This window comes from Rousettus aegyptiacus, unplaced genomic scaffold (genome assembly GCF_014176215.1).
Source record: "Rousettus aegyptiacus isolate mRouAeg1 unplaced genomic scaffold, mRouAeg1.p scaffold_m13_p_4, whole genome shotgun sequence".
NCBI classification, from domain to species: domain Eukaryota; kingdom Metazoa; phylum Chordata; class Mammalia; order Chiroptera; family Pteropodidae; genus Rousettus; species Rousettus aegyptiacus.
The window spans coordinates 41,869,709-41,892,373 of record NW_023416307.1 but is presented as its reverse complement, the minus strand read 5'-3'; the positions used below and the strand labels follow the sequence as shown (position 1 = coordinate 41,892,373).

The following is a 22,665-nucleotide window of genomic DNA, read 5'->3' as shown; positions in this document are numbered from 1 at the left end:
CCAATCCCTCACCATTGAGGTTTACCGGGTGCGACATGATTACAAATTACAAGATAACTGGTAGCCGTAGTAAAGGTGTGTGCAAAGTGCAGTAGGAGCCAGAGAAAAGGAAAAATCACACGCAGAGGAAAAGGGAAGGGCAGAATTCCAGGAAGGCTTGACAGAAGCTTAAGAATGAAAAGGCACCTGTGGCCTGCTAGTACCTACTAGTATCCTCCCCTAGGCTGCCAGGGAGTGCTAATTACTCTCTGTTATCTAGAAGTCACATTTCTGGTTAATTATCAACAATAAAAAGTCCCACCCTACTTAGTGATAGAAAATTCAGTCCCCACCCCTAAACAGTCCTGAGAATCTTAAAAGGTTTTCACGTCCACATATCTCTCCCTGACAGCACTTGATTCTTACTTGTGATTCAATTAAGGTCAAATTTCCAAACTTGCTTGAACTTCAACACAGGCACTGCCCAGTAAAGCCTCACCCTTTGCTCAGTAAACAGTGTTCAGGAATTCTGCTACAATTCCCCAGAGCTCTAGAATAGCCAGCTACCCACCTGTGGTACCGCCACTCTGTCAGGGAATTGGGGGTGTCAGTTCCTAAAGAATAGGACAAATCCTAGTGTGGACATAAACCCTTAATTTCCTTAAACACAACAAACAACGGGATGTTACTGAAAAGTTTGAGAATATTGTAACAGAATTACAAAGTCTAGAAGATTTAGAAGTGGCTATTATAAATGCAGCATCTACAGCCCATTGCCTCTCAAAAAGGACTCTACCCCTCCCCCCCAGGTCATCTCCTCATTCTTCTGAACAACTTTTACAAACCACCAACAGAAAAAAATTTCCCCTCCACCTCTACCTCAACCCATTTCAGGTTGATTCAGTTAACTTAAGAGTCCATTCCACTATAAGAGCTGCTCTTTGCTTTTGCCAAACTAAGAACACCACTCAAGTATTGGGAAAAGATTCCCCCCACCCCCAAAAAGAGCAGTTTTCATTCGAATAATAAATCAAGAAACTGCAAGCTGCTTTAGAATAGCAGCTTCTCCCAGGTTCTGAACACCAACATTAAAGAAATATTAACATCAAGTCTCAGGGCACTCTACTACAACACATTTTTTTTTCTTTTCCTGACTCATCAATAGCACCCACACACTCAATATCTAAATGTTGGCCACTTGCCCTTAAAAGTGGGAGAGCTTTGGAATTACAGACCTCAGTTTGAATCCCAGGGCTTCATCAGCAAACAACTCTTGAGTTGGCAGCTCCACCCCACTGAATACATACACCCCATTTGTGTCTTCTTAGTGTCTCTAGTTGAACTCTGAAATGGAGAAAAGTGGACTCAGTCTTATGGTCGCTTCCTCCTGAGACTTTGTCTGCCCATTGATGCCTTTGCTCTTCTATTGTCCACAGTAGGGGCATAAGCCACTGCCCATCCGTAGGTCAAGGGGTGGGATTATCCTTAACCCCAATCCTACCACTGCCACAGCCATTCCTGGATCCAGAAACTCTTCATGGGAGGGCCAGAGGAGAATCCCAAAGCCATATGGAATAACAAGGACATTGGATTTCTGGCCTTGGTTTAAACAATTTGAATCCTAGTACCACTGGAGGGGCACGACCTCATTGCTTAAGTTTCCATTGGATATCCTAAATGGTTGCCTCAGTTTTCCAAAAAGATGGTTGGCTGCCTCTTGCTGAGACCCTATCCTTCAAACATTTCCAAGGCCCCGCCTCCATCTTCCTCAAACCCTGCCTCAGTTCTGCAGAATAAAGAAGACCCAACCCTCCAATCCACTCTTTAGTCTTGCAAATTTTCACTTCACTGTCATTAGCAGAGTCTTAAAAGATTTCCTCTCAACTTTGTTTTTGCTGACCCTTGTCAGAATGGAGTTCTGAGCTGTTTGATGGAAGGGGAAGGAGATCATAAATGAGATGTTAATTTCATCCTAATGTACCTAAACTCTCACATAATTCACCACCTGAAGATTCATTTCCTTATGCAGCCCAACTTCTCTGCTGCTCAAGAAAAATGTGTCCTCCTTATAACGTGACTTTGATCTTATTCAATCCAATAATACTTTATTATCTAAAAGCAAGTACTCTTCTTTCTTATCCTAGATTTTACTATACAATTTGCTCACATTGACTGCAAATGGTTTGGCCTGCCTCAAATGGAGAAATAATGGCACCAGGCCTTACCTCAGCTTGTTTCCTAATCTGTAAAATAGAGTTAAATCTGCCTCTCAAATCTGTGTGGTGACTAAATGCATTTATGTTTTTGAAGGCCCAACACAGCTAAGTACTCAATGTTTCCTTTCCCCTCCTTCCTCCTCATACTTACCTTGCCAGTTCTGCATCCTACATTTTCTACAGCCCTGCCCCTTCCCTTTTCTAAACCCAAAGAACTGGTCGTTCAAGGACTGATCATTTCTCATACTATTGCAATAGTCACCTCTTTTCTACTCAGTCCCTCTTATATACTATTTTCAGAGTGAGCTCTCTTTTTCTGTCTTATTTTGTCATTGTTTTGTTGCCTTTTGTTGTTGTTAAGGACAGTAAATTTATATTATCGTTGTTCATATTTAGTAAGGATAGTAAATTTATAAATTAAATTTCTGGTTTTCTGTTACTGAATCACTAACATGGTCTGGGTTGATTTTCACCAAATTCCAGAGATTTCTTTGGAGTGGTCTGAGTTAAATATGGGCAACCCTAAAATTATTTACCCTAGGGAGAACTAAAAAAAGAGAGCCAGGTGTCTTGGGGAGCAGTCGAAACTGAGGTACAGCCAGAAAAGGAGGGTGCTAGCAGGCGAGAAATACCCTGCTGAATTAGACAGCAGGAACCCCTTGTGGGGCCTAAAAAAATAGCACTTTTCCTCCCACCTTCTAAATTCTTCTAGCTGAACTAAGAATCAAATTACCAGAGACAGATTAATAGGAGAAAATCAAATTTTTAATACACGCATATGGGAAGTCATAGAAGCATTAAAATTCCAAAGACAGTGAGGTAAAATTGGATATATATGTCATTTTGCATAAAGGATAAAAGGGTAGAGGGTAAGGGGTCTGAGATTTTGAATGTGAGAGTGGGCAATTCACAGGTAGTTGAGAAGAGGGGAATGTACTGGAACATACACAGCAGGTAAATTTTTGCTAGGTAAACCAGAAACCATGAGATGGGGTAATCTAGTAAACAGGCCCCTGTTTGACGCCCTCCCATCCACCATACTCAATTCCGATTAAGCTGCGAAGGCCAACATCCTAAAATGTCCTTACTGGAGTAGGCCTTTACCTCTGAATCTCTTAGGCAGAAAAGTGGGGGAGGGTCTAAGAGTCTTTTTGAGTCATTTCTTAATAACCAGCTTAAAAATCAATGTCTCAGAAGGCAAAAGTTTTGGTCCCATTCACCCCTTAGTGGCTCATGATGGTTCTGAATGGGAGCCCGAGGCAAAAGTCACAGGATAGACCTTCCAAATTACAGGGGTGGGTTTTCCCATAGATTTGCCTCTCACACGGACCACCATGTGTGCATGCTTCAGGAAATAATTGTCTAATGAAGGTGCAGAATTCTCATGAACAAGACTTGAGAAACCAGGTAAGTAAAAGTAAAAGCAGAAATCTTTAAACAACAGCTTAAGATCCAAATAAATCTGAAATACATGGTACTGATAAACATTAAATACTGGACATTCCCCCAAAATCTTTGTTGATTTTTTTTAGAAATTCTAGTAAGTGGAAGCATTTTGCCTTTGTCTTGTCAGTGTGCATCCAGAGCTATGCTAGAGCAGTCTCTCCTTGGAATGTTCTGTGCAGCACTTTGAAAACAGTTACTGAAAACACTGGACTTGCATTAATTTTGCTTGATACAATGTTTGTAAGGAAGTAATGGTTCATAAGACAAAGTAGCTCTATTCTATGAAAAATACTTCTTAGGCCTAAAAAGTAGTATGCAGACGTTTCCTTCTTGTTTTGTAAGAAACTACCTAAAAAAATTATTCATGTAATAATGTTAAAAATTTAATGTAAGTAATTATCTTATGTATATTATATTATTTATTACATGTATTGCATATTATTATATATTTTATTATATCTATTTGTATCATTATATAATAGTAATATATTAATATATAAATAAGTGAACAAGACAAAGCTAAATTCCCACTGACTTAAAGATAAAATCCAATATCCTAAGTGAGACAGGACATCATTTGTAAAATTCTTAATCTTTTAACAGGAAATGAAATGGGACATCTCTTGCAAAGTTAATCTTTTTACTAAACCTAGTTAAGTTTTCTTCCCTTCTTTCTTTGGAAAAAAAGTCCTCTCTCTCAAATCCTGATAATTGCTCTGGCGACTCAGATCATCTGGCTATTGATAAAGGGTCACCAGCCCATTATTAGTAGAAATGGTATTAAGTCAGACAGGGGCCTTAGAGTCTGAGAGGGGAGGGTACTTTAGGCCAAAGGTCTTTTTTACTCTTTAAGAAATATATTAACCAAGCCTGTTATTTTTACTCACTTAATAAGCAAATCAATAATAGAAATTCATAGATATATGATTTAAATAATAAGCTTGTGTCTGCTTTTCTTTGTCTAGGGACTAAGGTGGCACTTCAGCAGAAAGCTCAAGACCCCACCCTGACTGAGGCAGAAAGAGAAAGAGCTCCACGAAACCCCTGTAGGCAGGGACTAGGGCCCTTCTTAGCAGGAGGCAGATAGAGAAAAAGAGACCTCCAGGCCCTCAACATCCATACTAATAGTTAGGGAGTTCATGGCTCTTAGAAAAGAGCTAGGCAAGAAAGTTAGTTTGGGGGTTTCAGGTCTGCCTGCAAAGACTCTGAGGACATCCTATCCTAGAAGGGGTCCGCCCTAATCAGCCCACAATTAAGCAAGCCAGAAGGCATTTTTTAACTCACACAAACCAGTAAGCAGAGAATTAAGTACTAGTGTAAAGCAGTCACTCAAACCTGCGCAATTAAGACCCCAACAACCTTCAACTCACCTGAACCTCATTATACTATCATTATAATATGATGCCCGGGAGTTCACTAATATCATTATAACAGACTGAATTCTGGAAACAAACATGCGCAGAACGCAAAATGATGAATCACTGAGTCCTGTCAATCTTAGTTGTCAATTAAGGAAGGCCACAGCTCTAAGAAAAATAACCACCCACAGTAAAAAGGGATAAAACCCCCAAAGGCTTTGTTACCAGGTCTTTCGAACCATGCTTCTTTTGCTCAGGGCCACTTCCCCTTCTAGAATTGTACTTTCTCTTCTAATAAAACTTTTCTTTTATACCATATTTCGGTGTCTTGCTCAATTTTTGGTTTGAGACATCAAGAACCTGGACAACGCAGTGGGAGAGGATCCCTGCTCCCCAGTAACATACGTATGACATGCAAAGTTCTTCACAGCATGTCTTCAAATTATTATTTCCCTACTCATACGCACCAGACTCTCAATTCACACTACTTTTTTGCCTTCAAGGTTATTCCTTCTGCCTAGAATGCTTTTCCTCCACTTTCTCCACCTTTCCAATTCCTACCTAGTCTTTGGAACCTAGATCAAAAGGCACCTCCTGTGCGAAGCTTTTCCAATGGCTCCTTTCTCCAGGATTCCAAGCATCTTAACTGCTTCCTCGGTTCTTTTATGGAATGTGTTTCCATATCTCTATATTAACATTATCATTAAAGTGTCTGTGTCCTTGAGGGAAGGCACCATCTCCTAAATGGAAACTCAAGAAATGAAACAAATAATGGATTTGGGAAAAGTTACCCTAATTGGCTTACAGAATCTGAATCAAGGAAACAGACTTATCTTTCCAAATTCAGACCGAAGTGAGAGGTGGCAAGGTCACTCATGTGTATGAAAAAACAAAAGAATGTTATAGTGAGTAGAAGACCTGGGGAGGAGGGCCGGCCTAAGCTGCAGCAATGGCAGAGAGGCCCGAGGACCTGGATCTACCCAATACCGTCATCACAGGGATCATCAAGGAGGAGCTCCCGGAAGGTGTCAACAACTCCAAGGAGGCCCGGAGCCCCAGCTCCCACGCTGCCAGCATCTTCATGCTGTATGCCACATCCTGTACCAACAACTTTGCAATAAAAGGGAAACGCAAGATACTGAATGCCAGTGATGTGCTCTCAGCCATGGAGGAGATAGTGTTCCAGCAGTTCATTATCCTGTTAAAAGAAGCTCTGGAACCATATAGGAGAGAACAGAAAGGCAAGAAGGAAGCTTCAAAGCAAAGAAGGATAAAGACAAAAAAAAAATTACAGATTCAGAAGAGCAAGACAAGAGCAGGGATGAGGACAACGAGGAAGATGAGGAAAAACTGGAAGAAGAGCAGAATGAAGAGGAGGAAGTAAACAACTGAATAGGGTGAGGAGACTGTGGCACCTTGAAAGATACTACTCTGAAATGTGGTATATGTTTATGTGAAACTTTTTCCTACTGACAGAGCAGCCTTAGGCAGAAGAGCCTGAGAAGATCAAAATGAAAACTGGCTAGAATTATCAAAACCAGCACTTTCCAGATTCAGAGCATCTGAGTAGCAAAATCCTATTATGCTTAATCAATCTAAAGGTTATTACTTTTGGCAAAAGGAATTCCGAATGGATAATTTAATCAATCAATTTGATCTCTTTTGTTGACATATATATGATTAGGCAGTTTTTGATTCCCAATTCTCTCCCACTGCTGTGTTTAAGATCAACTGAGGCAGTCAAAGGCTCAGGAAAAATTGAGGTTTAGATCATGGTCAGCCTGTTTGTACAGTACTTGGCAAAACCAGCTTATTACAAGGGGTCAGAATGGCTTAGCTTTAGGAAACTACTAAAAAGCAGTGGGAAAACAGTGAAATGTGTCCTGTGGTCTCTTTACTTGACAGTAACAATTAAATATTGTTTTTTACAGATCCACTTGGCTTGGAGCCCTTCTATATTGCTTATAAGCATTTGGCCTGTGGAGTGGCTGTACTGTGGGCACATATGCTTTTTAATCAGCAGTATAGAGTGGAATTAGTCAAGAAATGTGCCATTTTCTTACACTTAGAAAATGGTTTAGTCTTGTACATACCTCGCTGTCTGCCACTGTACAGCTTTAGGATTTGTTGTCACCTGGACGGTATAAAATTCCAGGCTTTCTTATCTTGTAGTCCATCTCCCAGACTTGTGACTATGGCTTTTCATTCTTCCAATTCGTGAAAAGTTCCAAACTTTATTTCTTGCAGGCACAGCTTTCTCCTGTGCTTCTCACTTGTTTCTCTTCTGCCTCTGTTCTGCTCCCCGTTCCCACTTTCTCTCTCCTTTTCTCACTTCTGCCAGTTCAGAAACTTTGATAACCTGCTTAATATCCTGAAGTGCAGGTTCCTCTGATTTCTTGGTTCTGATCTCATGTCTTTTAAAAATGTTTTGTAAACTTCTCTGACCCTTAAGGGAAATTGATGGTGCTCAGAAATCTAATCCCTCCCTACCCCACACGCCAACCCTTCTAAAGTATCTCTGTTGACCTTTCTTAGTTTTTTCTTTTCATTTAGTACTCCAAGCACATGTCTGTCTCTAAGGAGGTTGACAAGTAGTGAGGTGTAGTTTGACACTGTTAATTTGTTTAATGAAGACAGTAAAGATTGTTGAAATGAGTGAAGAATGTTGAGAAAATTATAGTGCTTTGTACAACTAAAGAACATTCTTGTTTAAAGTGAAAAAGAAAAAGAATATTATAGTGAATCATATACCAGCTTGGAGGCCTAGCCGGGGGCAGGAGGGGACATAGGTCACCTTTTCTGATTGTTGAATCTAATGAGAATTATAAAACCACCTCCCCTCAGTTCCATTACACGTCCATACCTGTTTTTCCTGTCCCTTCATTTGGAAGCTTGCCTACTTTCTACCCTGCTCTCTGTAGTGAATGATTTCTAGGTTTTTATTTTTTTAAGCCAGTATATAATATAAGATTGGAAATGAGGAAAATTGTGATATTCTTGAGTTGTGATCATGTATCAGGGTCATAGTATGGAGAAAATTGACCATTATTCATTTTTGACTGTCTGATGAGAAATGAGAAAATGGTTTTCCTCGAAAAAAAAAAATACCTATGACTAAATGTTAATGTTCAAATAGTTATGACTTGGCCCATCTTTTGAAATTTTTAAAAACTTATTTAGAAATACAGATTCACCTAAAGTTGCAAAAATAGTACACAGATGCATGTGTATCCTTACCGCCCCTCACCTCGTGGTAACATCTTCTGTAACTGGAATGCACTATCAAAACCAGAAAATCGATTTTGTATACTCTACAGACCTTATTTAGATTTTACCTGTTTTAAATGTACGTGTGTGTGTGTGTGTGTGTGTGTGTTTATGTTTCTATGCAATCTTATCACATGAGTAGATTCCTGTAACCACTATCACAAAGGACAGAACTAACCCACCTCTCAAAGATTCCTTGTGTTACTTCTTTATAGTCACACCCATTCTCCCATAAGTCCTCCCTTTCTTTCCCTTTCCCCCATTCTTTGGAATGTTTTGGGTTTTTCATATTTAATATTTCTTGCTAACCCCCAAAAGAGGGGATGAGTTCTCCCATTGATTCTTGTGCTGTTTTGAATGCTGTAAGTAGAAAGGAGCACACGGCTAGGAAGTTGGGGGACCTTATGTGCCCACGGTGGGAAAATTGTTAATAGTAACATAAACATGTTAAAACTAACACAAAGCCTACCCACGGAAATGATTTTTAGTCCTATAATTGGCTAGTTTCTGGGAAAATGTACATTGGCTGTCTAGATAAACACTTCGCAATAGTACTAAAACTGATAAGAGCTCAACAAATGTTTATCAGGCAAGTACACTGATCCAATAGGGAGCAATGCGTTCCATAACCAGTTCCTAAGAGAATGTGAAACAAGTCTCCTTTTGTTCCAGAAGGCTATTGTTTTCAAATTAGTAAAGCTTATTGCAAATGGAAAAGTAAACAAGCTAGTAGGTCACGTATTTGGTTTTCCTATTAACATCTCCCTAATTTATTTCTCCAAGCATGACATAAAACACAAAAAAAGACTAACGTGCTGACTAAAGTCATTCCGCTGTAAGGTGCTCTCCATTCCTAAAATTCCACTGAGATTCTCCACCTGATCCCCCTTCTCAGTGCTGTGCAGCCCACCTTTTGAGGGAGGGGAAAGGGGCAGATTGTGGTACCAGTTAGGTGATAACAATGGTTACCAAGGGTGATGCACTTAACCTTGGTAGTAGGCACAGTACTAAGAACTTTAGCTATATATCATTTAATCCACATAACAACTCTGCGAGATGTTTGGTTTTATTATCTCCATCTTGCACTTGAGAATGCTGACTTAAAGAACTTAAATATTTTCCTTAAGACCACACAACTAGTGAGTGAAAGACTTGGGATTTGAATCCATGTCAGTGAACCTGTGCTAGGAAGCCTTGGCATTCATTGAGTTGTGACGCAGAAACTTACACACAATATTTCAAAGCTCCCCAGGTGATTTGGATATACCGATTCCTTGGGAAGCATTGCTAGCATCAATTCCTATAAGGAATTCCCTGTAAATGCGGCTGCTGAGAGCTGATAAACATACCAGAGATGCTCTTTCTTCATAAATTCACACTTCAAATAGATAATCCTAAATGACTAAAGTGACTTTTGCCTGGTGCTTTGGTTGAAAATGTATTCTTAATTTGTTATGTCTTTATTTATTAATTTTTTTTAAAGCTCATCAGACCACCAGAAGTCTAAGTAAGTGTTGTAAACACTTCTACCAGAAAAGGAATTAAATTGCCTTGTAGCTACAAAGCACAAGTTTAGTTACTTCCAGCACTAAGGATGGATTCTGGCATAGTTCTCTATTTAAAGTCTTTGCATCTACTTTAAAAAAAAAAAAAAGAACTAGCAGCTAGATGGGAACTCCAGGTAAGAAGAAATAAAAATAAGACATATAATATCATTAAAAATGTTCCTTTGATCTGAAATATATTTTGGCAAATGTGGATATATGATTGGACTTAATGCAACGTTCTTAATAAAACCTTAAGATTGCCCTATAAGGAATGAGTGTATGAATTAACATAAAAAGCAGTTTTGTGTACATAAGTCAACAGAATATTAACTGGATTTGTTTCATTCACAAGAACAGCAGGCGAAAATATCTCAGATCACACTTGATTTCAACACACCAAGCCAAACGACTAATAAACCGCCCACAAAGAATGAAACTATTTTGAACTCGTCATTCTGCAAATACATATTATAATATTAAGATATGCATAAAACTGTGTAAGATAGAGTTGTACCTGACCTTTTATTGAAAAAAGGAGGAGTCAAATATCCTGAAAGGGTTGGGACTCTCTGCAGTCTTTCAGGAACTTCCTGTTGTCATCAGACCGCTGGATTAGTTATCTGAGCTCTCTCTGAGCAAAGCCCTCAGTGCAAACTCTAAGGCTCTGTGAAGGAAATCATTCTTCTTATGAATGTAACACACACTCTCTCCAGTTTCCATATGCTGAGGTTATACTTCTTCATCAGTTTGATGTGCTTGGTGAGATCAGGTAGGTCATTTATTGAATGGTTTTCTTAATTGCTTTAAAAAGTTATTAGAATTACTGTCATTTTGCATTTATCATCCTAGTTCCTTAATGACCTTTTTAAAGTTTCGTCCAATCATTTTTAAAAAAGAAGATATAGACTAAATGAACTTTCTAATTCTGAAAAAAAAAATTATTTTTCTCAGTAATGAAAAGCTCTTATTCCTTTGAATTAACTTGTTTTTCTGAGGTACAGAAATTGAATATGCTGAAAAATCTAGAATAGAGTACTCTTACTGTGGCTCTCCACCTCTATGAAATAAGATTATTTATTTTCTCAAAATTAAAATTTTTATTTAATCATAATATTTAATATATATGGAGGGTAAGTTTTTATAGCTTTCATGCATCAAGGGCTTACAAATTATTCTTAGAGAAAAAATGTGGTTTTTATATTTAAACCTTTAGAATGGTGCCTGGCATATTGATAACTTAAAAATTGTTAATCATAATAAAGAAATAAAAATTAAAACGGTAACAAAAATAAAGTGAAAGGCTTTAAAAAAACCTCAACACCTCTCAGTCTTTTTAGAAATCCAATTCTTTTTCACATAGCTTATAGTAATGAAGATTGGTATCATTTTTTGAAAGTAAGTGTGTTATAAATTAGGAACCATAAAAATCTTCATGCCCTTTGAAATAGTAAAACCATTTTTTCTTTTAAAAGGAGGAGAAAAAAACTTATATACAAATATGGTTCTGTTATTTATAATAACTTGAAACTAGCTACAGCAGAAGTGTTCCTACATACAAGAATAAAGTAAAGTATATCAACTTTTTAAAAAATATAGCCTTTAAAATAATTCTGAAGCTGTGCAGAAATGTACAAACATGTTTATAAAATAACAGTAGAAAAAGTAGAAAAAGCAGAACTCAAATCTGTAGATAAACTAAAATTACAACTATATTAAAATCATGTATGTATGCCTGTAAAAAAAGTTTAGAAGGAAAATGGAAAAACTAAAATAGTTGTATTGGGATTTGAGGCTTATAAATACATTTTTCTTAATTTATGCTTTTGAAGTTGATTTAATAATAAGTTAAAATTTAACAAGTGATGATATTTTTAACTGAGAAGTCAACATTTAAAGTGTGTGTTTATTATCATTTTTTAATTTTAAAAATGAACATAAATTTAGAGATAACTTAAGAGGAGAGGGTGCTAACCCTAACACAAAAACCTGATGATAATTTGTGGTTACCTGCTTTCCGTCTCCCATTACATATCTCTATTTACAAAGCTGGAACTTAATTTTGTTGTGAGCTTTTTACTTAATATTACCTCATTAGTAAAATCCTGTTTTAAATGATCTTAAAAAACTCACTACTGTGTAATAGAATCTAAGCAGACAGAGACATACCACAATAAACTTATGTAGATAGAAGGAAAAGACAATTATAGCTGTAAGCTATACATAGACTTCTCTGTATCTGCAAAACCATGAAAGTGGAACTTCCATGGGGGAGAGTGTTAAATGATATACATCTGATAGCAAAAATTATCTATCACAGATACTTTGGCTTTTTGCTTTTGCCTTCTTTGACTTATAATCCAAAAATTAGCAAGCATTAGGATATGATTCAGAAATTCCAAGGATACAAGTTATTTACTTTTAGAGATTCTGGTTTCATTGTTCTAACCTTTGTGAAATCATGATAGAAGTGTTTGCTATAATCTTACCAGTGGATACAGCAAACTCTAGAGTGCACCAGAATCAGGTGGGAAATTTGTTAAAGATGCAGAGACTCTCTCTTCAGAGGTCCAGACTTAGGGGGTTTGGGGTAAGATTTTGGAATTTGCATTTTTAACAAAACCTCAAGGTTCAGATGGTCCAAGGAAAACAGGCTGATAAATATTGTTCTAAATTAAGGCTGTTGTCATGAGGATTTTTCAAAGTTACTCTGCTATCAACATTTTGGCCTATAGCGACTTGTAAAAAACTAGGTAGATATTTTCCTAGAGAAAATACTTTGTGCCAAAAACAGAGAGAATTGTTTCCTAGGATATTGGAAATCCTTTCCACATGATTTATACTCCGTGTGTGTTTGTGTGTGTGACTCATCCTTCTCTAACACTGAGGCAAAGGTAAGTGAGGGGGTGGAGTATGAATGTGCATATTTTGCACATGATTAAGAGATAAGAGTGAAGAAATCTGGCATCTGATTTGTTTTCTACGTTGTATCCGAAAGAAATACAAGCCAGTGGTTAAAAACAGAGCGATCCTTCCATCCAAGAAGGCATTTTGCCCACATGCTTTTGGCCTGTCTCTTCCAGGAGTGGGTGGAGGGAGTTGGCGGGGCATGGAAGGGACTGAGATATTCCACTGGTTTTGGTTTCGGTCCTGGCCAGCTATGAACGCTTTACAATCTAGCTCAGGACAGGTTTTTAATGCCAAATTCAGGTGGTCCTCTGCATAAAAATATACACCGAGTTACTTTTCATATTTAAAAAATGAAGTAGAATTTCATGGCAGGGACATAATCATGTCCCCCTTCTACTCTTAAAAATAGGAGTCCAATTCATTTTCTAATTTCTCTAAGTCAAATTTTCTGACCTAAAGAGATTTTTATTTCTGGGACTTTTGGAATTCCTTCCAAACACTGTTTTCAAGCAAGCAGAAGAGTGTGCTCAAGTGAGGGTTTCTGGAAACGTCCTGGCTTCATCAATTAACATGTGGTGGGCTGTGTCCCAGACACTGACTAGCGTTCATTGCCCAGCATGCAGAACACTTGACAATGCATCTCTTAATCCTGGTCTGAATCTCAGTAAATATTTTCAGGCAGCATCGAGCCAGCATACCTGACTGTGAACCTCTGTTCTAAAGAAATTATTACCACACACCTGCGTCATGTTTGGGGATAGGGAAAAATGATAACTTGAACACGCCTTGGAATCCAAAACTTGACATAAAGGAAGTGTGAGTCAGGGTCATGCCTGTTTTACTTCCTGTCTTGTGCATGAAAATTAAATTGAGTGGAACTTCATTGCTGTCACTTGTGTTTGGAGGTTAGTGGACTAAATGTCACCCCAACCGTGAGAATGAGAGAAACTGATATTTTGAATTTTAATAACCTGACTCAGTCATATTGAGCTGTTTAATGGGAACCTACTCTTGACTTATGGAGTCTCACAGAATCTCAGAACTTTGTGTCCTCTTACACGTACTCACAATTGTTTTCTTCAGTGGCTTATCTCTTTCTTTTTTAAAGAATTTTTATGAGTTTATTTGAGCCTACTTGATGATATGTGCTGGGGAGCAAGATCTCACATGCTCCAACAGTGGGTTATTTCTGTCCACAGCTCCATCATCTTTTATCCTTACTCACACCCTCTAGGATGTGAATGAGGAGTTTCCTCTTTTTGTAGAAGCTTTCCTTCCAATCAGAAATGTGGGAAATGCTATCAGTTTCTCTGAAAGCAGGCAGAAACTGAGCGTGATACTGAGACCGCATGAGCAGCTTCATTTAGCTTCAGGCCAATGTCTCTTGCTAAGACAAAGCAAAAGGATCCCTTGGATGTTTCATCAGAAAGGAGTGGGGTTGTCAGTGCCTAGTCTTGTCTCAGGGACTATTCAACTAGGACTCATCTGAAATAAGTCAATCTAGGGAAACAGAGGTCTGTCTCTTTTCTCAGTTATAGTCTAGAGAAATATAGTCTGTGGTTAAAAGCAGATATGTCCTTCCAATCAAGAGGGCATTGTGTCTCTCTGACCTCCCCCTCTTCCCCTGCCAATAACAGACTGACCAAGTTGGGGACTTTATTTAGCCTTCAGTGGTAGAAAATAGAGATCTATCAACTTCAGTCTCTAAGGGGAAAGAAAACAAATTGGAAAACTAGGAGCCTGTTTTCCTTTGGACAAAAAAAGTAAAACTTCTGTTCAGTTGCCTCTAAAAGACTTCTCATCTTTTTACTCTGGTCTTTCCATGAAAGGGTAAACTTATAGGAACTTTTATTTTTTATAAGTTTTATTGTGATATAATTCACATACCATACAATTCAGTGTTTAAAGCATACAATTCAGTAGTTTTTAGTATATTCACAGATATGGTGCAATTATCACCAGTTAATTTTAGAACATCTTTATGCCCTCATAAAGGAACCTAGTACCCTTTAGCTATCACACCACAATCTCCCTATCTCCCCCATACTCCAGCCCTGTGCAACGGCTAATTTGCTTTCTTTCTATACAGATTTAACTATTCTAGACACATCATATAATTGGAATTACATAATATGTTTTTTTTTAATATGTGTGTGTGGTTGGCCTCTTTAACTTATCAAAACGTTTTCAAGATTTATTTTTATTGTAGCATGTGGAACCATATTTGTTAAGCAAAATGTATTTGTTCAGTTAGCCAAAATAAAAATAAAAATAAAAACCCTACTTGAAATAAAGGTGACAAAACACCTATCTGATCAACTGTCTAATTACAAGATTAAGTATGCTTATTTTCAGGTCTTTTAATTGAAGTTTTAATTTAATTTTCAGATCTTTTAATCTGGCTCATTTATTATTTTAGATTTGAGTTGTCTTTGGTTATAAGACTGCCCTGGAAATTCATTTGTCTAATAAATGCCTCTTGTCCTTTTAAATCAACTGGCTTGCATATCTTAGAATTTTGCGCACAAAAATAATGCTAGAGATTAGCTAAGTCTCTAAAGAATGAGGAACCAAACTCTCATTTTAATACGAGAAAAATGATGGCCCAAATAGTTTATTTGTTTTACCAAATGCAGTTCTCTGGTCAGGGTGAAGCACTACCACCTGTATACTGCCAAATAAAGTTTTTCTTTTCCAAAATCCTTCCAAAATAATGGAAGAGAAGGAATTAATACTTATCGAACACTTGCTTTATAGAAAATCCCATGCTAAGTGATTTACTTACATTATTTCATTTAGTCTTCATAACAACCCTATGAGATGAGTACTAGTAACCCAACTTATTATTAACATCATCAACAATTACTAATTTTTTAGTATTTACTACATCTCAGATAATGCTTTAATTTAGGCACTTCATAGACATTATCTCCAATTCTCACGGCAATCCCGATAGGAGGGCTGGGATTAGGGTGAGGCAAGTGAAGCACTCACCGGGTACAAAATTTAAGGGGGAAGAGAGAACAAAACTCAATAATCAAGATAAATTATATTTATGATTTTTAACCCAATAAAACTATTTTTCATGCTATTTTAATGCAATATTTAAATCATATCTTAATATCATTTGATATTTTAATATAAATGAGAATATGCATGACATTAATAAGACATATTAGAATGCATTATTCTATTAATGCATCATAAATTATGTGCATAGATAATATTCTAATGCAATATTTTCAAAGATGAAAATGCAAATAAGTCCATGATGAACAAAATATCAACATTTTAAATAAAATATAGACTATTGTTCGTTTTACAACTCTGTTATCATACTATAAGAAAAGTCATTTCCAATCAGCCAGCTCCTGGGCCCATGCCACCTTCATTTTCTTGCTGGACAGTTTATGGGAGTTGACTGTGAAGTGTGAACAGACTGAATGATGGGAAGGATTATATATATAGTCATGTGTTTTGATTGTAGAGCTTTTATGAAATTTTCACATTGATTGAAAATATGGGATATTTTGATAAGTATATTTATACATAATGGTTTTTCTTTTGCCTTAGGCTCAATATATCTCTGTATGCACCACCTAACATTAGCACTATGATCATTTTATACACATGAAGCTGGGGCCCAGAGACTTACTAGAGGTCACATAGATAGCAGGCAATGGAGTTGAACTTCAGACCTAGGTCTAACTCAAAAACCTGTGCTCTTTTCAAAATCATGTTATACTTTTGTTTAGGACATTAGACCATTTTTCTGTAAAGAGCCAGATAGTGGATATTTTTAGCTTTGTAGGCCATTGGTCCCTCAGCTCTGCCTTATAGCAGAAAAGCAGCCATGGACAATACATAAATAGGCATGGCTGGATTTGGCCCATGAGTGACCATGTGTTAGATTATAACAAAACATCTCAGGTGTAAATATGTTGTCTGTGAAGATGTTATAGCCAGATTTTCCTGACATCCTACTTAGATAAGTTTCTTTGAATATAACAGAGCGAAGGCAATAAATGATAATCGGGCCTGTTCTACACAGAAGTCTGAATTCCTCCTTGGATAGGAGACATTCCATTGTAATTTTCCACTTGTCAACAGGAAATGATATTTCAGAGTAACTGAATTTCAAAGTAGTCTGAAAAGAAAAGGCTAAGTTTCTCCTGTTTCACATAAACTCTAATAAGAGATTAAGTTTTAGAAACCAGTTTAACATGTTCGGTGGTTACTTGATTTGGCTCTTTAATGCTACCTCTAAACAAAGTTGACTTTGTAACAAGACAAAATGAAAAAAATAACTAAAAGGAAGTTTGCTTTCTGAAGGCATACAAATAATTAATCATTTTAGAAATATTACCATAAAGTAGAACTTAAAAAACTATATGAGAGTGAAGCAATTTAACATTTGCTGTTCACGAATATCTGGTGTTTGCATTCCCTCCAAATTGTCTGAGAATTTAGGATCCAACAACAAAACTAGTTCCTATGTGAAGTGCTGGGACCACAACATTGGACAAAAAAATAACATAGTACTTGCCCTCAAGGAGCTTAAATTAATCTGTAATGTGATCCCAAATAAGATAATTTAATGCTTCCTTTTTATTTTAAAATGTTATTAATTCTGAGAGGAAAAGGTTCAGTCTTAGGCAATTTGAAACTAAGAGCATCAGAAATGGAATACATGACTCATTTTTTGTTTGCGTATTATTTTCCAAGTTTTGTTATCTGCAGATATATTTTTACATAGTTTGTCATAATGCATACACCATTTCATATCCATATATTTTATAAATATTACATCATATACTCTTTGTAGTATTCATATGGATCATTTCAAGTGTCCGAGTAGTGTATCAACAGGTCGATGTTCATTTATTTAGGAAATATTTATTGAGGCCAACTCTGAGCCAGGCCCTTTTCTTGGCACTGGGAATACAACAATGGATAAACAGACAAATAGCTCAGATATCTTGGCGTTTCTACACTAGTGGGGGCAGTTATTTCAGAATAAGGAAAGAATGTTTCAGGTATGTGATATGAAAAAAACAAGTAACATTTAAGGAGAAAAGTTCTCTGAAGTGGAATTCAATGCAAGAAAAAAAGAATACCATCTATAAATATTGGGGGAAAGGAACATTGTTCAAAATTAGGTCATTGTTTAGGCCAAGGATTTCATTTACAGATATGAGTAAACTTAAGAAATATATGATTCATTATTAGCCCTTCTTGAAAAGACAGCAAGAGCCTTCACCCAGGGATGAACAGAGAAGCCCAGGAAAGGGATTCATTGTAAGCAATAATTGTGTACATTGTAGAACTAAATCGTATAACTGGGGGATAATAGATACAGCAGATAACTTTTGTATACACCCCATTCTTGTTATTTATGGTAGTTATGTTCTGTAAAGTCACTGTAAACACTGGATTAGCAAATACTGGACCATCGCTCCTAGGGAAACTATGGGGTTAGGTTCTTGAGAGTCTCTCGTTATATTTTTGTTGACCGATCAATACATAATCTTAGGTTATGTTTAAAGACACCTTATTTAATACATATCATTGATTCATTAACACTGAACTCATGGCCAGCAGCACTATAACTCATGTCTGAACAAAGCTTCTCTAACTTATGCATTTTCTCTGTAATGTGTATCTAAGAGAGGTATAGCTAAGACGTTCCTAAACTTCTTGAGTTTAGGAACACCAGGCAGTAAAGACTACACTTTTAAACAGTGAAATCACCAAGAAAAAGTACAGGAAGCGCAAAGCGTGGCAGTAAATAGACAGTGAGAAAGACATTTGTTGTGAGAGCTAAAATGAGGAGGCAGAGCGTTACAGCGATTGACCTCAGCCGAGTGTGGGCATGTGGAGCAACTCAAGGTTTTATTTTTGTCACGCTGCGCATGTCTGTAAATGACCACAAAACCATGTCATTTTAGGGATTACAAATCTTGAGTAGGAGAATGCACAAATATGAAATCCACGAATAATAGATTGACTGCATTTTGACCATGGGAACAAAAAGCGTATGTTTGTGTGAGTGTGTATATGTCTGAAGGAGATAAGTGCCTTAATTTTCTCATCTTAGCAGATATAGTAAATAAAACAGAAATGCTCTGTGATTGATATACTAATACTGGGGCTTAAATATTTATTTTCAAACTAAAAAAGGAATCACCAGATGAACTAAAAATAATTTTATAATTAATAAAAGTCAGAAGATAGAATTCAGGTGAGTAGGGAGAAGTACTGAGTGTGCTAATGCCCTAATCATGTATAACAGAGGATCATTAGATACTACCTCAAGTTACTGAAGTAAGAATTAAAGCAGAGTAAGGAAAGAAAACTGTTCCGACAGAGCTTAGCAGCAGGACACATGGCAGAAGTCAGCAGTATGCTCCACAACAGTCTGATGCCCAAAATCCTTGGGAAGGGTTCACATTGGTGGGTAATTGAGTCCATACACCTAAGTCTGGAGCAGTTCTGCATGTAGTCTACTTGTGGCCTGCAGTCCACACATTTGCATACCATGAAACTGAGATTTTAGTATTTCATGTAAAGTTATAAGGGCAAAGACCAGAAGAATTAGAGCAGGTTCTAAACTTCCAAGTATGAGAAAGAATACATAAAAGAAAACGACAAAGAGAGAGGGCAATCCATATAGGAAAAACCAAGAAAGCACTAAAATGAGAAAATAACAGCATTACAGTATTAAATCCAGTTGCACCAGTTTCGGTTCTCCAGAAAGCAAACACCAAGGTGGAATTAGATGCAAGAGATCTATTGAAGGACATGTATGTGAGGGATAAAGGAGATAAGGTAAAGCCCAGCTAGGTGCTATATGTAAGACCCCTTAAAACAAATGGATTCAAAGGGTTAAAAAGGATCAAACTTGCTAGGCAAATGCTAACAAAAAGAAAGCCAAGTCGTGATTATAATGTCATTTGGTAGAATTCAAGGCAAATAAAACACATAATGAAAAAGGGCGTAATTCCTGAAACATTAAGTCTTGGTAACAAAAGTGAAAATCTACGAAACTAAAACTTAGTCGCTTGGGGAACTTGAATTTGCCTCTCAGTATATTGTTGTTAAACTTCGCAAAAGAAATGTCTATTGTTGGTATTTAGATACATTATTTCCAGATGATTAGAGAATGAGATTCCTGATTCCCACACCAGGTTAAACTCTCTATTTAAATTCTCAATTTACACCATATCTCTGTTACATGGCATATATCACAGGTTGCAATTTTATACTTATTTATGTGTTTTGTTTCATTAAAGCCTAACTCTCCCCTGGAAAAGCCACCTGACACAGAACCTAGGATAGAGAAGGCTCTTGTTGAATGAACTGCACATTTCCTCTGCAGATGAGAGATAATATATGTAAAGCTGTTATAATATTTAGTACTGAGAGAGAGGAACTAAAAATTCGTTTTTCACTCAGTACTTGCAATGGACTTTTTCAGAGCATAATGCCTTATAAAGATAACTAAGATGTTAAAAAATATATGAAGTCCAAGTGGTTCTATTAAGTGAAAAATAAAAATCCATTTGTTTCACTCTTCTTGCCTTTCAGTAACTTTCCATTTTAGGGGCTTATAGTAAAGACTCAGCAAGTCAAGGAGGTTGATTGAGACATTCCATACATGTGAAGTGGGCAGTTGCTGCTGAAAAATAGGCTGGGCCCAAACTTCACAAGTCTTCTCTGTGCCTTCCAAGGACTTGGATATATGACTTTTGACACACTGGCCTAATATTGCTCATTTGGCTCAAATGAACAGACATAACAAACAGTTCCCTTCTTTGGAAAGGGATCTCTGTCTTCCCCAGTGTGAATTTATTCCTAATTAATCTCCACTGCATTCCTCTCTTGGGCAGGTCGGTGGCAAATGAAAGGTGATATAATTTCCTCAGCCTCCCTGGTGAGTCAGTTACACAACCAGGAACAAAACCTAGTTTTACTGATGACTAAGACCGAGAGGCTCAACCCTATTCTGTGGCACCTGTTTAATAAAGTGACTAAACAGTCAATTATTTACTCTGGGACTTGCTCTACAAGCACCAGACAAGTTTCAGTCCATGTTCTCCAGGAGCATGAGATCTACAGGAAGAGAAAAATGAAAGGGGCCAACAGATGGAAAAAAATGTTTATGTAGATGAATAAGTTCTCACATCTAATTCACAGAATAGTGTCTATAGTTAACAATACTGTCTTGTATACTTAAAATTTTCTAGGACAGTAGATCTTAAATCTTCTCCACCCTCCACTCCCCATATAAAGGTAACTATGCGAGGTGAAGGGTGTGTTAACAACCTTATTGTGGTAATCATTTTATAATATATATGTATATCAAATGATCACGTCGTTTGCCTTAAAATTACACAAGGTTATTTGTCAATTATATCTCAGTAAAGCAGGGGGAGAGGAGAAAAAAAGTAAAGACAGTATTTATACTATGAGAACGCCTCACTGCACACGCTATTTGACGGTGTACAGTGAAAAGAACGAGTGACTTGAGGCTCACTATTTTCTAGGAGGAGGAATTTCAAAACTCACTTCATCTTTACCCTTCTACTTGAGCTTCTTTTGCTCATTCTATTATAGAACTTCACTCACTTTTGAGTACCAGAGCCTTTGCAAGAAGTTTCAAATAAAAGCATACATGAATGAACCCGAGTTATTAAGAAAGTGTGCGTATAAACCCCAGGAAGAAAGCTACTCTGAGGCTCAGAATGAAGCGGCAATTCCTAGGTGTATAAGTGTAGATTCACTAAGAATAGGGGCCCAGGGCAAATGGTTCCTAAATTCCTATCGGAGGAAGTCAGAACAGATGTTTCCCAAGGCACTCTTGTCTTCTGTTGGGCAGTCTTCCCCTTTTTCCCCCTTCCTTCAAGAATGGTCATTGACAGCCCTTGCCTCCTCTCCTGGATATTCTAAAGGACCATCTCCAGCTTGCAGCTGTGGGACTAAAGTTTTGTCACAAAACTTTTATCTCCTACTTGGCTGTTCTCTCTCAGCCAAGTAGGATGAGGGAGAGTGGGTCACAGCACAGTTTTAAATAATTCTTATAATTAAAAATACAACACAGTCTTCCGAATCATTACATTTTTGTGTCTGGATACCAATGTTGAGCAGAGGTTTGCTTTTAACTGTTATTTGATCGTGGTTCTTAACCAAAGCCTTATCTAATGTTACAAAATAACGCTACCTTAATACCCAAAAACCCCAAAGCCTTCCCACGCCCTCTCTCATCTTGCAACTTGATCTTTAGTTTATTTCCAGTGCCGCACTCCCTTTCAAGCAGAAGTCTCAACCATTTTTACTTTTGTTTTGTGATATTGGAACTCACATCCTCCCTCTCACTTTTGTAAGTCACTGATATGGCCCTGTCCCCTTTCTTCTTCCTTTTATTTAAGCTTTTTATTTGGAGATAATTTTAAACTTGCAGAAAGCTACAAGAATAAAAAAAATATACAGAACGTCGATAAGCTTTGCATGTATTCATCTACTGTTAACATTTTGCTGTATATGCTTTATCGTTTTCTGTTTATTTCTCCACCCCTAACTTTTTTTCTGAACCATTCAAGACTAAGTTAGCCATTTACTTATAAACACTTCAGTTGTATTTCCTAAGAATTAAGATTTTTCTCTTACGTAACCATGATACGGTTATCAGCCTCAATTAATTTAACATTGATACTAAACTTTTATCTACTTTAATGTTAATATCTCAATATTGTCTCTTCAAGTTAATAATTTTTTACGGTATTTTTTTTCTTTCATTACAGAATCTAATCTAAGACTAAATATTGCATTTGTTTATCCTGTTTTTTTAGTCTCCTTTAATATAGAACATTTAATATAGAACATGACACTGACCTTTTTTAAGAATAAAGGTCATTAAAAGAAAAAATAGAACATTCCCCATTTTGT

The 22,665-nt window shown here is 36.9% G+C and overlaps 1 protein-coding gene and 1 pseudogene across 2 annotated transcripts in view; both read left to right on the top strand.

The window, feature by feature from the left end:
• Positions 1–5,948: 5,948 nt before the first annotated feature.
• Positions 5,949–6,391, top strand: LOC107518239 (annotated as a pseudogene).
• Positions 6,392–10,429: 4,038 nt separating this feature from the next.
• Positions 10,430–22,665, top strand: part of LIPH (lipase H) — a 33,776-nt gene continuing 21,540 nt past the window's right edge. For both annotated transcript variants that reach the window (XM_016159726.2, XM_016159725.2), the window contains exon 1: positions 10,430–10,582. In XM_016159726.2, the coding sequence (XP_016015212.1) occupies positions 10,501–10,582 (82 nt within the window). In that variant the 5' untranslated portion in view covers positions 10,430–10,500. The remainder of the gene's footprint in view (positions 10,583–22,665) is intronic.